At 32.2% G+C, this 16,900-nt stretch overlaps 1 protein-coding gene across 1 annotated transcript in view; it reads left to right on the top strand.

Moving 5' to 3' along the window:
- The window catches only part of LOC106478175 (CD109 antigen-like), a 138,544-nt gene that overhangs the window by 117,171 nt on the left and 4,473 nt on the right, over nucleotides 1-16,900 (top strand). The window contains exons 19-33 of the mRNA XM_022381721.1: nucleotides 21-126; nucleotides 1,953-2,070; nucleotides 3,071-3,184; nucleotides 3,838-3,927; nucleotides 5,948-6,076; nucleotides 6,499-6,667; nucleotides 7,073-7,261; nucleotides 10,729-10,807; nucleotides 12,656-12,836; nucleotides 13,515-13,607; nucleotides 14,029-14,215; nucleotides 14,960-15,189; nucleotides 15,813-15,974; nucleotides 16,122-16,315; nucleotides 16,625-16,799. Coding sequence (XP_022237429.1) covers nucleotides 21-126; nucleotides 1,953-2,070; nucleotides 3,071-3,184; nucleotides 3,838-3,927; nucleotides 5,948-6,076; nucleotides 6,499-6,667; nucleotides 7,073-7,261; nucleotides 10,729-10,807; nucleotides 12,656-12,836; nucleotides 13,515-13,607; nucleotides 14,029-14,215; nucleotides 14,960-15,189; nucleotides 15,813-15,974; nucleotides 16,122-16,315; nucleotides 16,625-16,799 — 2,216 coding nt within the window. The remainder of the gene's footprint in view (nucleotides 1-20; nucleotides 127-1,952; nucleotides 2,071-3,070; nucleotides 3,185-3,837; nucleotides 3,928-5,947; nucleotides 6,077-6,498; nucleotides 6,668-7,072; nucleotides 7,262-10,728; nucleotides 10,808-12,655; nucleotides 12,837-13,514; nucleotides 13,608-14,028; nucleotides 14,216-14,959; nucleotides 15,190-15,812; nucleotides 15,975-16,121; nucleotides 16,316-16,624; nucleotides 16,800-16,900) is intronic.

Below are 16,900 nucleotides of genomic sequence, written 5' to 3'. Positions count from 1 at the left end.
AATACTATTTTGTTCACCAGGTCATCTGAAGAGTGAGTTAAACCTAACACACTTCAAGCTACATCGAGGGAGCCGGTTATGGCAGATGTATGAGAACTCACGATTGTGGAAAGATATCAACATTGGGTGAGATAACAACCAGAATTTAACTTTCTTTCAGATACCTAAAAACGTAGAAATAAAAACACAGGTCAAACATTTGACCTTGCACAGCGCTATACACCCTTGATGTTGATAGGTCTGTCGTCGAACGTTTCGGGCTATTGAATTTCTTGAGTTAAGATTTATATACTTTTTAAATATCATTACAGAGAGAGAGAGAGAAAAAAAAAACAGTTAATTTTTTTTTCCATTTGCTTATTACACTCATCCTTCACTATCAGTTTTACCATCCAATGATTTTGTGTATAATACCCACAAACATCTAGGTTCTACTATTAATGAAATGATATTCCATATACGATAGTAGACAGTAAAGAAAAAAGTATCGACAATATAACACATAACAGAAAAGACTGCAAGACGTAGAAAAATAATGAAAAACTGTCCAAAACTGGTAAAACACACATCTATAACAAAAACCTTATTATTATTTGCAACGTTTCGGACAGAAGTCCTTCGTCAGGCAATTTAAACCGTGTTACATAGAAAAAAGGCTTAGACAGAATCATTGAAGGGTTAGAATATAGAGATTCTAAATTACGTATGCACTGCATGGAGCACGTTAACAAAAATGTTGTTAGAAGGAATATATTTCCCTGATCATTATTATTAAATTACTGTTTTATTTTTTGAATTTATGTATATTATTTTTCTGTGTCCGTTTAATTTCTAAAATCCAATTTCTGTCACTTTAATACTTGATTTCCATTTTTCAAACTGTTTATGGAACCGCTTCAACAATGTTCCTTCTGACAATATATTTACTAACGTGCTCCACGCAGTACGTACGTAATTTAGAATCACTTTATATTCTAACCCTTCAACGATTTTGTCTAAGCCTTTTTTTCCTAATGTAACATGGTTTAAACTGCCTGACGAAGGACTTCTGCCCGAAACATTGTAAATAATAATAACGTTTTTGTTATAGACGTGTGTTTTACCAGTTTTGAACACTTTTTTTTTTCAATATAACACATTCGGTAATCATGATTTTCTCCATCATGAATCTAAACACTTCGAATGTTTTGAAACCAAGACTCTAGGGATTCAGTAGGATTAAATGAAAAAAAAAATTGCAATATGTTCCCCTAAATATCAAATATGTAACTACTCGCGTAAAACATACACCAGTTATTTCGTAATTTTAGCACTATTTCTCCGGCAAAACGTTTATGTTATTATTTTACAGAAGTTATAGTTTGGTTTCATTGCGTTACTTAAGTATGCTGCTGGGGAAAAAAAGTTAGTTTTATTAATTCACAAAAACTACATTCAGTGTTGAGGGTACGTGATCAATAGGTGTCTTATTTGTTTCATCTTTATGTATTTATAGATTATTGGGTTAATTCTGATTAAGTTGGATCTATGTGCAAAGGCTATACGCTAAAAACAGATGATATCAAATGTCTGATATTGGTCCATAAATCCGTGAGGAAATGATAATTCTATGTTCTTTATTTTAATCTCTTGTGATTCAACAGATGGAGCCACGAGAGGAAAGAATACTAAGATTTTTAAACTTTTGAGTTCATTTGTTATGCCTTCATATTATCCAAAGGAACTAAAAGATATATAAGTTTCGACTATGGTGTATCGGTCAGTTAGCAAAAAGTTGTAGAAATGTTAAAATACGAGATATATAAAGTTAACTGTAACAAATTCTAGCTGAAAGAAAATTAATTTTAGGCCTAATAAAAAAATTACTATTAACCCGTTGAAATTTGTTGACATTTAAATTTTTTATGTTTGTTTTCATATTTTTAATTCTTTCTATATACTTTATTCGACAGCTCTCAAGGTTATCAAACCTTTCACTTTCCATTATCTAACATTCCAACCAACTGGATAATCACAGCCTTTGGAACGAACAGTAACACGGGTTTTGGAATTATTGCTCCTGTACTAGAAGTACGTATGAAATCCTAAAAAGTTAATAAGTTAAATTAATCTTAAAAAAGAGAGTAAAAAATGTTTATAAATTTACTTTTTTTAATAAAAGCAATTTTTCTTGGCTTTATGAAAATACATTTCAGACTCACAACTTTAAATATTAATTATGTAGATATGCATCTATGCGCAGAGAGACCTTGTGTAGTTTTCGCAAATATCAGAAAAAACAACAACTGTTCTCACGTGTGTCAAATGTTTTAACATATTGCTTCTCTATCCTTACAAAATCAAAGCAACATATTGTTTACCTAACCTCGCAAAACAAGCCAACGAATTAATACTAGAAATAAACGACTTTCTAACACTAAATTGTTGTTTTTTATTTAATTAGACAAAGCTTTGTATTGTCAGTTTCGGTTTGTGCTTTAGTGAACGCTTCTGAAGAAGCTGTAAAGCGAAACGTTGAGTGTCTAATTAGATAAAAACAACAATTTAGTGTTTGTAAGGTCTTCCATACAACATTGTGCACTACAGGGACTAAATAAAATCAACATATTGTTGTCCTAATCTCGCAAAACAAAGCAACCCACTGCTGTCATAATCTCGAAAAACAAACCAAAGTATTGTTTTCCCAATTTCGCAAAATAAAGCAACTTATTGTTGTCTTAACCTTGCAAAACAAAGTAACATGTTGTCCTAATCTCGCAATATAAATTAACGTATTGTTATCCTAATCATTTAGCAGAGAGCTTAAAGCGTTGTCGTTGTGATGCACATATATAAACATTTTGCAAAAAGCCTCAAGCACATACAAAACTAACATAGTAGTTAAAATATCGTGGTTACACAAATATTCAAGAAACTTTTTAAAGGATTTGAATTTCAAAGTTTATTCATTAGCATAATGAATACATATATATTATTCATGAATTTGAATTGTTTTAGTGATTTGACCCTGATAAGATGTTCTTTTCAAATCTGTTAAATACTATTACATATAAAAAAATTATTTATTTAGTTTTCAAGTGTGAAGTCTTTCTTTATGAACGTCGAGATGCCACAAATATGTAAAGAAGGAGAACAAATCGGAATTAAAGTTACTGTTTGTAACTACAAATCAGTGGAGACTGAGGTAAGTCTAAAGCAAATTACTGTTGGTCTCAAACGTATTTTATATAAAACTAGTAGGTGAAAGTACCTATTAATTCTTTGTATAGTTTGAAACAAATGACTTTAGTTTACTGAAATATATTATTACATTTTAAATAACCAGTTAGTTTCTCAGGCCTGTAAGAGAGAGAGCAAGTGACGTAAAGCAAACGTGAGATGGGTGATTCTATTAACAGAAAAATAAGTGCAACAATTTTTTATTTTTCAACCTAGGCAGTTGCCTGCCTGCCAAAGTCGAGGCTACTTGAAAGAGAGAATTTTCAATGTCTAATTTTTTCGTTATGGTAGTTTTATAGTTCATACTATTATAAAACCTTATATAGCCTACTTTATTACACAGCGACACGGATAACGTATTTATCTTCTTCAATTATAATCCGTATTGATAATAATTCCACCAAATCTCAAGAACTCGAAGTGAACGAGCTTTTTCACTCTGCGCATGCGTTGCAGGATACAGAATTAATACAACAATGTGCTATTTTTGAAAAGTGCACAAGTAAACAACATAGTTTGGTCATCCTTCATTTCATTAACACATTCCTATACAGATAGATAGATGGTTACTCTTTCTATGTGTTTATAAGAGAATCGTAACACTTTGATTTTATGCAGGTATTCGTAAGCATAGCCAAGTCACAAGATTACAGCTTTGTTACCCTGGAAACCTACGGTCGTCAGACGGAACAGGAACACCAAGTAACGGTTAGTGTCAGTTTACTACATGGTTCCTGTTTTGTGTGTTTTACTATTAAAATGTTCGTGGAGTGGGGTTACATTTATAAAAACTACCCTACAAACAGTTCCAGAAAACTTGTACTTCATGTAACAATAAATTAATTAATTTGATGGCCGTGCGGAGCGTCTCAATGGCTGCGAGGTTAAATGTAAGCGGGTTAAGTGTATTCTACGACATGTGATACCAACCAAACACCTGTAGTACAAAATACACTGTTAGTCGAATGGATTGATAAAAAAAAAGAGATAAACCGATCGACTTATCAAATAAGAGATACCATATATAGCAACGCTTTCAAAACGTGGGTATCGGGGGCAAGGATTAAAACTCAACAGAGTTTTGGTATACTCTAACTGTTTATAAACAAACGAAAAAGTTCATACACGCTTCTGTCTGAGGGATGACAGATCCATTATCCAAATAGCTTTCACTTTGCTATGCATAGTATTAGCTTCCTCTCCGTTGCGTATCTGGTGACGTTCGTCCGTACTTCTTAATGAGGTTTAAAAAGCTTCCCACGCACTCACACACTTTACTCTTTTAATTATATAGCGTGAACAAACATGTACGGTTTGCAATGGTAAACGAGTCGGTCTCTCGCATTTTTTTATTCATCGTGTATATTTTGTGTGTGTTTGCTTATATTATCAAATAATATTGTTTTACTAGCTGGAGTACCCGTCTCCTGGACGGAAGTTATGTAAATTCATGATTAATGAAACGTTATCTTAGGACATGAAAAGTTGCGTCCCTTATATGTAATTGTACAAAAAAAAAAACGCCCATAAAACCGTAAAATACAAAATGCAAAATTGAACACTTTATGTATCTCCGCATGGACTCAATGAACATCCATACCAAATTTGGTAGAAATCCAAATAGAGGCGACGAAGTAGTGGTAAAAAACGCCCATAAAAACCACAAAACTGATCATTTGTATGGACCTAATGAACCTCCATACCAACTTTGGTGAGGATCCATCCACACCCTGCGAAGTAATTACATGGACATACAACAGACAGTACTATTATATTTATATAGATTCTTGGACCGTTCTATATACAACAGCTAGCCAATCACAACCCTACTTCCGAAACTAAAATAATGAGTTGTTTGACATAATTTAACAACGAATAGCTATATTATAACAAATAAAACTATTTGCTTTCTGTTGTAATTATTGGATTTTAAATTAGTTTTTTTATCGATTTTAACCATGATTTTTGAGAGGGTTTTATTCATTTATTTATTTGTACATAATAATCGAACATGACAAGGAGACATTTTTAAAATGATCAAATATATACGCCCCCTGTTGTAAGAGCGAAATCGAACTAACTATGAATTTGTTTGAAAATTTGTTTATATCGTATTATTTTGGATGATTTTTTTAATGAATTATACAAACTAAAGGTTGTTCTTTTTAGCAACTTTTCTAAATTTTCTTTAAAAACATTATTTCCTTTCGTTTTCACAATGAAAACAAAATCACCAACGGGAAATTCTTAATCAAGACGACTTCTATACTTGTTTTTACAAAAATTCAAAATTTTTGGTTGGAAGTTTCGACGTTAGTGCGATGAAGTAACTTGTATAAGTCAATGTGATTAGCATTAGCATATTTTACGCACTATAGTTGTATTAAACATACTATTCGTAAACTTTAAATGTAGTCCAGATTTGATTGAAATAATCGTTCTAGAGGTTAATTTCGTCACTTAAACTAAAGTAAAATTAAAAAAATAAAACGAGCATTAGTAATGCGGTTTACCATTAAAACTACATTTTTCTTTTTTAATGTATAAATTGCAAGATATTTGAAGAAGTCTATTCAGTGTTATTTGTGATAAACCTATACGTTTTATGGTAAAAAAACTCTCTCAAGATCCAACAGTTTTGAGCGATAAGTGATTTAAGAACAATAAAAAATAAAATAAATATTTATAAATTTATTTGCTAATTTTTTTTGTTGCAAAATTGTTTAAGATTGCCCCAGGACAATGTGAAGTGATATATTTACCAATTGTGGCCGTTCGGCAAGGGGAAATGAACGTCACTGTTATGGCTAAAACTCAACAGTTTAAGGATCTGGTCATCCGTCGCCTACACGTAGAAGTGAGTGTGTGTGTTCAGTAATTAATATTTTATGTATCTAGAATAACTGATGATGATGATAATAATAATAATAAACGTAACATATATTTTAGTTGCTTAATTTTAACTATCAATGTCGAACTTCTGTTTAAAAAATAACACCAAAAAAAAAACGGTTGTCAATATTTAGGCCTAACGAAATAAGTTTATAGGAAAGTCTCTAACGTTATTTCTTTGTATGGTCTCATTTCTAGATTACATTCGAGTAAGCTTGAGTCTGAAGATGTAGATTAAATTTTTAATGCTATTCTTTGCCATAAAAACTTCAATCGTACATTTTTTCTACATAATATATAAATTTTATTTCGCTATCTTTTTATCTTAATTTTTCTAAAGGTAATCCAATATGTTAAACTCATTCAATTTGAGTTCTCTTATTTCAGCCTGATGGAATCCCTCAACATCGCCACACCTCGCTTCTTCTGGATCTAAGCCAGGGGTCTTATTTCATCAAGTATTTAGAAACTAACATTAGCAAGCCACAATTTTTATCTGGTCAGAAAGAACGACCTTACGTACCTGGCTCTAATAAAGTTAAATTAACTGTTTCAGGTAAAAAGACTGTATTTTAATTATTCCACGCCTAACATTGAATTTTCTATATACATAAAATATAAGTTAATTATTTCTTCCTTTACTGAAATTCTAGACAGTAAAACATAGTAGAATGTGAATCTTCTAGTACTAGCAGTGCATGGTATCTGCCTTAGTATTTTTTTTAAGATGAGTGACGTTTAAGTCTTGGGACAAAAGGAAAAAAAATCATGACAGAAGGTGTCCGTAGGAACCGCGATCGTACAACTTAATAGTTTGTATCAAAGCGTGAAAAGCATAGTTATTTAGGTGGTTTTAATATTACAGCTAATCATTAATAGTTCTGGATAGTTAGTGATGTATATGTTTTTATTTAATAAAGTATAGATTTATACGAAATAAACTTATTGTCTCTCATTCCAGGTGGTGTTGTAGGCCCTGTTTTCTCGACCATGCCTGTAAACTCGACAACTTTACTTCGTAAACCTTGTGACGGTGGAGAGCAGAACATGTTTAACTTCGCTGCCAATTTATACACTCTTCTATATATCCGTCAGACTAATCAGAAGATACCGGAAATGGAGAGAGAAGCGCTGCATTACCTAAATATAGGTTTGTTTTTGCTTCGTGTTATCAATGAAAAGTGTTTGGTTCCACCATGTAACAAAGGCTTAAGACGAACTATCCTTGTTTTCTGTTTTTTGGAGATCTAAATTACATGAAGGTTTTGGCCATTTCAACTTGTTTTATTAATAAATTGAAAGCTGAAATACCCATCAACTGATGGGGAATATTTAAACTTAATTAAAACAATGTAAGTTTAACAGTAATCATATATTTTAAAGTAATAACTTAAACATAAATTTTATCTCAAAATTTTAAAATCATAACAAAGTTTCTTCATAAACAACATTTGCAGTTTGCTTTCCTTCTACCAACAAATGAAGATTTTGAGGTGAACACCCTAAATCATTGACCATGAGAAAAGCATGGTTGTTTGCGAAATAATCCAGCAACTTTCATACTTTGACCTTGAATCCCTTTAGAATATTCAACATTGTCTGAAGTGTTAACCTGCCAAGATTACTTGAGATTGACTCACTAGGCTGGGAGTAATTAACCAACAGGCTTTACAAAATAGAAATAGGGTTAAGTTCAATTTTGACCTCCTTAAGATATTCCCAATAGTTCAGAGTGTTTACATTACAAATCTTGGTCCGGATTATCACAATAGGCTTAGAAGAGTTAGGGTGCAAACAAACACACATTTTGTCTTTATATATAGACTACTCGAGATTTCTATAAATCATAGTTATACTGCGAGGCTCTTAACATTGTGACATTCGCCCATATTTCGCCATATGTAAAACTTGAATTCCTATTCAAAGGGTTGAAAGTTCCCTTTTCAAAAGGAACTTTCCGTGCATCGTCTATCAAACTGCATGCCCTATTTTAAATAGTGTAAAATTTGAGAAAGAAATAAACATTTGTTATTTTTCCAAGGATAGGACTTAAACTCTAAATATACTTACAAAATGCAAAGGCTAAGAAACATTATTATTTATTACGGATAATTTCGAATTAACGTCTGGTAACGCTTGGAAATACCATTAAACAAATATTTAAAAAAAAAACAAGTAACGAACTTTGGGATCTGATAAGTAACAAATAACTTCGGGTGGTTATACATCAGCTTATCTTAGATGAAATGAGGGCCGCAGCTGGTATTCGACTGAGTATTATGATGAGTTTCTCAATTTTTAATTACAAAAAATCAGTAAAAGGAAAGTTCAGTTGTATGAATAAGTTAATTCAGAATTCCACTCAAATGCCTTTTTTTTTACCCAGGCTTTTCTTTTATTATTCAACTCTAAAACTCCCTTATATAGAACTTGTAATGGCGTGCCCTCTGACCGATAACATTTCAACGGTATGAGTGAAAAAATACACAATTAAAATTCAAAGACTAGCAGGCAAATCTTTGTGTAATTAGTAAAAAAGTAAGAACTCAATGTTGTAACATCAAGTAAAAAACGTAAAATTATTTATAGTTTGCACTGTAGCCAATATGCACCGTTAGAGGGCGTGCCATTCTAAAAGTAAAGGGCAGTGGAAGACTAACCCAGATACTGAAAGCAAAGTAGTTAGATTCTAAAACAGGTAAATATTCCAATGGTAAAAGTAAAACCTTAGAACGTTATTGTTAAACTAAAATATAACCATAGAACACAACTCACAGTAACAGCCTATCCTACTGGTACCACACATACACAACGTTCCTCGCATAAGATTATTTATCGTGCCTTATAAATCGAAATGAAATGAAATTAATGAAATGTGTATATTTTATTTAACTCTTCGTTTAGAACGATATTTAGTCTTTTATCAAAAAATTGATTGCTTATAAGTTGTTAAAATTATTAGACCTTGATCTAATATGTGTTACTGAATATTCATTTCGGTAATTGATAATTATATTAATATCGTGGACGTCGCCAGGACTTGTTTATTTTTTTCATTCCTGAAAGCAGTAACACATATAGGCTTAAGTAAATGTCTGTTAGTAGTAGTCACGCTACATGATCAATCTGACATGTTATGTTCTTTAACATGTCAGACTGAAGAAACAAATTATCAAACGAAAAACGTTACGATTATAAATTTAGAACGTCACTTTCGGCAGTTTCTGTAGCATTAGTTCTAATGAATCCAACGCCCCTATCCACGACGCCTGTGGTTGTGATACAGTTACACTCCTGAATACGAAAGACATAAGATATTTAATGCTTTTTCTTCTTGTTGTTGTTTATTAAAGAGAAAGAAAAAGAAATATTTGCATGCAACCTTCATCTCTACCAAATATAACAATTGATAATGTCGAGCAACAAGAAAGAGGCCAAGTCAGGTTTTGCTGCAGTGACCTGTAAAATGTTACTGACAAATAAACGTGAAGCCCATTACATCATTCGATTAACCACTTGTCACTGTGTTATACCGGTTTCGGGTAATTTCACACTCCACCAATAACTCTATACAAGGCTAAATCGAAAGAATAAGACTAAGCCTTGTTTGTTTGGAATTAATTACAAAGCTACACAATAGACAATCTGTGCTCTGCCCACCACGGGTATCGAAACCCGGTTTCTAGCGTTGTAAGTCCACAGACATACCGCTGTACCACTGGGGGCGACTAAGCCTTGTGTAGTGTATAATATACACTCTACCACTATATGAAGCCTGTTGTTATTCATTTAATTTGCAGTTGTCCAGGATTACTGATGAGAGATGGAATTCCTTGAAACCGGTATACTCGATGACAAGTAGAAAATCGAATGATAGATTGGGTTTCACATTTATATTTTAATATTTTAAACAGCTTGTCAACTCACGAGAATAAACTAGTAGTATCAATGCTTCATATTATTGAAGTTCTTACATAAATATTGAATCATTGTGTTAGTCAAAGGCATCTCAAAATATCGTACATATAGTAAAATGTTAAGTTATTCGGCGATGAATGACAACAAAAACGTTGAACAAAAATAACTACTTAATTTTTGTGTGGAGATAAAGTGTAATGACCGAAAAGATTGTTTTATTAAATAGAATATTAAACAATCTCTTAAGAATTATCAAATTTGTATCGTGTCCTTTTTTTCTGATACATCGGGTATAAGAATGAAAGAAAGATGTTGAGAATAACACGAATTTCTTCTGTTTCTACTTGTTTACAGGTTATCAAAATCTTTTTATTTGTTTACAGGTTATCACAATCTTTTTATTTGTTTACAGGTTATCACAATCTTTTTATTTGTTTACAATTATCACAATCTTTTTTACTTGTTTACAGGTTATCAAAATCTTTTTTTTTTACTTGTTTACCGGTTATCAAAATCTTTTTTTTACTTGTTTACCGGTTATCAAAATCTTTTTTTTACTTGTTTACCGGTTATCAAAATCTTTTTTTTTACTTGTTTACCGGTTATCAAAATCTTTTTTTTTACTTGTTTACCGGTTATCAAAATCTTTTTTTTTACTTGTTTACCGGTTATCAAAATCTTTTTTTTACTTGTTTACAGGTTATCAAAATCAGCTCAGTTACCAGAATGAAGATGGATCATTTAGAATGTTCCGGTGGAATGACAAACCCAGTGTCTGGTAAGTTTAAAAAACATATCTCATTGGCATGAAAAGCCGAATTACTCAAGAACTGAATACGTTTATTATTAATTTTACACGTGTTAATGAACATTGAAGTTGTAAATTATGTTTTTAGACGAAGAAATGTGATAAAAACATGAAAATAAGCTAAGAATTATATTACTTTATTTTTAAATGGTTAAATACTTGTTTCTTAGCTGTTTTCTTTTTTCGTGCAAACATAATTTTATTATACACCGTTCTCGTTGAAAGTATATATAGCCGACTGAGCTATATAATTAATATTTATAGCCTAAATTGGAGTTGCGTGTTTTCTTTCGGTAATAAATGTGAACCGAGAAAACATTGCTTTTTTCTTTCTTCATTCTTATTAGTTTTAGTAGAGTTTAGTATTGATGTGAGTAGTCTCAAATTATCAGTGCTCTATATTTATATACATGTATTTAAATTTGAAATGGATACCAAAAATGGAAATTAGGTTTTCAATATGACGGATGGTCATGTCACAGTCTGACAAATTTTGGCAATACTCTGGTACTGTAAAATTTAGCACTACATCATTGTTTCGTGTGTAGTGTAATGTCACCAAAAATGGATCGCTTTAGGGACGTAAAATATTAATAAACTCTGGTCATACAGGTGTGTTCAAATCGGGGATTTAGAATTTCCGATATGGGGATACTTCCTGTACTTAATGTTATTGGAAAACAAATTAATATGAATAACCTTTTGGATCCAGGACCATTCAAAAAGAGGTTTGTAACAAATCGTACCCCAGCCGTTCTAAGCCAAGTGTGGCGTTCCTTAACAGTTGGGATTCCACAAAAAACACAGACAACAGCACGCAACATAGTCCAGAAGGATCTCCTTCTGGAAAAGAAACCAACAGGGTATGGGTTCATTAAGATAAGGCTTCTAGTCATTCTACTAGTTTAACCGGCTCACACCTCAAGCCAATGAAAAATGAAACGAGTATTCATACTATTCCATACGATGACATACCTGTCAAATAGTTGTATTTCTGTCTAATCGGACTGTTGAATTCGACATTGGGAAACCTTCGTCCTCATACACTCGATAAATTATGGAAAGTCGGCAAGGAGTAGTGTTGTGCTTGGGAAACCTTCGTCCAAGTGGTAGTGTTGTGCTTGGGAAACCTTCGTCCTCGTACACTCAATAAATTATGGAAAGCCGGCAAGGAGTAGTGTTGTGCTTGGGAAACCTTCGTCTAAGGAGTAGTGTTGTGCTTGGAAACCTTCGTCCTCGTACACTCGATAAATTATGGAAAGCCGGCAAGGAGTAGTGTTGTGCTTGGGAAACCTTCGTCCAAGGAGTAGTGTTGTGCTTGGGAAACCTTCGTCCTTGTACACTCGATAAATTATGGAAAGCCGGCAATGAGTAGTGTTGTGCTTTGGACCTTGCAGCCTTACGACGTAGCCTTTTGTGGTGAAAACTACCCTGCAGGGTTTTTGTCAATATTCACGGCCGTCAGATAGAGCACGGACTTAATTAAGGCTCCAAAACATTTTGATATAATATATTCAACATCTGTATATGTCATTATAATGGTTTGAAGTTACGAAATTTTGCTTTCATTGTTGTGTACCAAAAACGAACACTTAGGCTAAATTTTACCTAAAATGTAGAGAGTAACTCTCTTCTTCTGGCCATTGTACCGTTTCACATATATTTTAAATACTTGGATTGACCATTCGTAGACATAAAAGTTGGAGAATATTTGAGTATCGTAATTGTAGTTATTTTTATATGTAAATTAAATTTTTACTGTAAATGATTATTTTATTCACTAGGTTCCAGTTTGTGTTATAATTTTTTGTTTCTTAGGTTAACCGCGTTCTGTGTTCAAGTATTTCACAAAGCAGTCTTGGAAGATTGGAAAAACTTTCTTTTCATCGATCCAACAGTAATTTCAAAAGGTATCAAGTGGTTGTTGAATTACCAGTCACCAGATGGCGCGTTTTATGAAACAGACCTCTTTCCTTATGACAGGAAAATGAACTTGACAGTAAGTAAAGATGGAAACAGAATCAGACCCCAAATGTCTGGATACAAGTATTCCTATGTATTTGTATATATATAAGTATAGTGCGTTTTGTTTTTTTTTTATTTTATTTTTTTATTATATTTTTTTGTATTTTCAACAATAAATACAAATTTCAACGAATAAAATAGATATGTAAATAGTATAGTGAACAGGTTCCCCATTCTGTAAGACTGGAAACCTTCTGTAGAGCCCAAAAAACATTAGATAACAAATACATTACTGTTAGTTTGGCATTCTCAACTAGAATTTGTATTTCACATAAATACAAGAAATATAAATAAATAAACCGACAAATAACACAATTTAAATGTATTTCAGTACTATTAATACGATGTTGCACTTTTTTTTTTTAGAAAAGAAGATAAATCTAGACAATCAAGCTCTTATCGTTAGTAAACGTGTTTCATTTTTGTTTCTGTCGTGAAAAGAAATTTTTGCGCAAAATTCGTACCTTACAAGTTACGTAGTGTTGATTATTGAGCTTAATTGTTGCGATATTTCTGATTATTAAAATTGAATTTTCAATAATTTACGTCTTTGTTTAAACCACTATAGTCCTTCACACCTTACCTTTGATTGAGGAAGTTTTAGGTTTAGTAATTTCAAGATCAATTTTCATATTTTATTATCTTCTCACAGACAGAACGGATTGGAGACATTGTACGTCACAGGAATATCTCTCTTACAGCACACGTTCTCATCACGTTGTCGGAGGTGAAGGATTTGAGTGGAGTGAGTGTTAAAATGAAAGTTTGAAAATAAAATAAAAATGGTACAGAAAATTGTCTTTTAATTTTTGAAATACCCTATAAATTTTTCATTTGAGAATTTTTTTTAATATCAGCTACTATATATTGTCCATGTTTTTTTTTGTAACTTCGTCAACTGTAAGCTAGAAAATAATGATTTGCTGTCAAATGTGTTGTTTAAAAAACAACTTTACAGGGTATCTTAAAGCCGTTCTGTTTCAAAGAACTTCTGTGGATCACAAATTGAGTCAAACAATCGTTTTACTAGTGTTTTGTTTAATAGGTACCATTTTCGGCTTTGACAGCGACTATGAACCAAGTAGTCGCTTTTTTTAAATAATGTATTCATCTCTGGTGAGTGTCATAAGTGTTTATTATCAAGCACTATTTATTATTTTATGCAGGAACTCGGAGCAAGGGCATCAACAAGCAGAACAGCAGCACAGAGGTATCTTGAGAAAACAATCCACATTATAAAGAGCTATGAAGATCCCTTTGAATTAGCCATTGTAGCTTATGCTTTAACGCTGTCTTTCAGTAACCATGGTGATGAAGTTTTTAATCTTCTGGACTGGAAGCTGAAAGAATCGAGTAAGAAATACGAAGCTCGGTATTCGTTTTTATATAGTGTTTTTTTTAGCAAAATACTTTTAAATTAATTTAAACTAATATATTGTCCAAATAAGCAAAACATAACTATCTGTGCTATCCTACTACTAAGCGTACTTGCACGTTATGGTTTCTAGATAGAGCGCCATCTAAAAAATGTAAGATACATTAAAACTATTAAAACAAAAAATCTATAAATATTATAGGAAAAGTTATTTTTAATATTAATATCACAGATATTATGTTGTAATGCTTAGATTAAAATATAATATATATCCTTGTACACATACTTATACAACCTTTAGTTCAAATCGAACGCGGTTGTAAATATATTTAGCCCAAAAGTTTCAAGAACCAGTAACCCTCTTCAAACGATAAATTTATAACACAATACATAAAATCGAATAAAAAGTATACGTTAACGAATATATTCCTTGTAATATTATAATATTGAAAAATAAAAATATTATGACACTATTGATAGTTAGGGTTATCAAATATATTATATGCTGTAATTTTTAATGTATATATTTATATGTTTCTTTATTTTAATTATTAACATTTCTTTCCTGCTAGAGAGATATGCTTTATGTGGGCGTTTTCTTTTAATTTGTGTCCTTTTTGTGTAATAGAATGATTTTAGTTTAAAAAATACTTGTTTAGAACACATTGTATTATCTAGTATGTGAATAAAATTGAGTTGAAATGTTAATTTATGTATTGTAGGTGGAATGAGGTACTGGGCATCTGAGCCTGTTCCTTCTCCTCAAACCTCCATAGTAAACAATCGACCTTATCTTTTACCTAAATTACCTCACAAATACGAGGCCTGCAACATTGAGACGACAGCGTACGGTCTGTTAGTGCACGTGGCAAGACAGGCTGTCATTCAGAAGGAGATTGTTAAATGGTTGGTCGCTCAAAGGTCACATGATGGTGGATGGGCTTCCACTCAAGTAAGTACGTCTGATCTACATATTTGTCATACCTGACCTGACGGGAGAGATTTTGGACCTAAATGGGGGGTCGGACTTAATTATTGTGAATGTCTTGTGTGTACTGTATCCCACAGAACAAACAGAGACTAATTTAATGTTAATCAAACGTCGCAAAGGAATGTTGATCACGCAAATACGTTCTCTTCTTCCACATAACAACAATTATTTTGTTTAATGAAATAAACTTTATTTTAGGGTATGTAATCAAACTCGATTATCATAATACACCTATTATTTTTTTTTTAGTCTAATGATTTGAGTAGCAAAAGGCTAATCGTTGGCGTTGTTACCATATATAAACAAAAACGTCACACAAGTATGACCAATGACGTCACACATAGTCTCAGCTCCATGAACAATGTTTTGCCAATATGGATAATGACGTCACAAAGTTTTACCAAGTAAACAACAAGTGACATCATGTAACGTAATCACTTGGTGTTGTATGGATCTATTTATTGTTTAAAACACCGAAACTCGTTGCTTTTTTAACTTTTTTTTTCAACCTGTGTAAAGTATTTTATGATTTCGAAACACAAGTTTTTGAATGACTTAATTATGCTGACGTTAATTTCTTTCAGGATACCCTTTTAGCCATCCAAGCGCTAACCGAATACAGTGTCCACTCAGGACAGAGAGAAGGTACTGATATCACACTAACAATCGAATCATCATCAACTCCAGGCTTTGTGAGACAGCTTCACATTGGTGATGACAATCTTTCAAAATCTCAAAGTATAGAGGTGAGTGTTGAAAACTTAAATTATATTTACATTTCAATTTATTTTCTCCCCCTATATCAAAAACGAAATATTTAAAACAAGTAAAATACCCGCAAGTTTTGTTGTTGCTGTTAAAAACATTTGATATTTTGTTTTATCACCACAAAGATACCGAATGGGTGGGGAGCTGTGATTGTAAAAGTCCAAGGATCTGGACTGGCCATAGTCCAATTGTCTAGTCAGTACAATGTGGATTCACCGAAGTTGCTGACGTCACCACCAGTAAACGCATTCTCTTTATTGGTTCGTGGTCATTTTTTCGGAAGAAACAGTTCGCATATAACATTCCAGACCTGTCAGAGGTAGGTTCCCTGTGAAGTCGTTTGACTTTACTCCTGTGGTGATAATTACAATAACATTGAATATTAAGGAGTATAAACTCTATCAGAAGGACAATTATCTTCTTTTAGAGCATAGAGCAGTAGGTAGATTGCCAGTTACACGGACATTTTTGTTTCAAACTCTAAGCTTTTATCTCGGTAAACATTAGAATGTGAAGTTATTTTAAGGCATGGATTATTTTTCTTTTCAACACCCGACTTCTACTCCTAATCAGGAAATTCTTTCGAAAAAAAAAAGTTAATACTGTATATTGTTTTCGTTTTCTGAAGGTGGACCAACCAAGCCGAGAGTCAGGAAAGTGGTTTAGCAGTATTAGAGATGAGCATTCCTACTGGGTATGCAGTTCTTCAGCGAGAACTTGACAGCTATGTTCAGTCTGGTCAAGTTAAAAATTTGCGACAAGCAAATTACAGGACAAGAAGAGTTTTCTTCTACTTTGATTATGTAAATATTCCTTCATCTTTTATTATTTTGATTATGTAAGTGTTCCTTCATTTTTTATTATTTTGACTATGTAAGTGTTCCTTCATTTTTTATTATTTTGA

This window comes from Limulus polyphemus, unplaced genomic scaffold, assembly GCF_000517525.1.
Source record: "Limulus polyphemus unplaced genomic scaffold, Limulus_polyphemus-2.1.2 Scaffold187, whole genome shotgun sequence".
Taxonomy (NCBI): Eukaryota; Metazoa; Arthropoda; class Merostomata; order Xiphosura; family Limulidae; genus Limulus; species Limulus polyphemus.
This window is presented reverse-complemented; position numbering and strand designations above follow the sequence as displayed.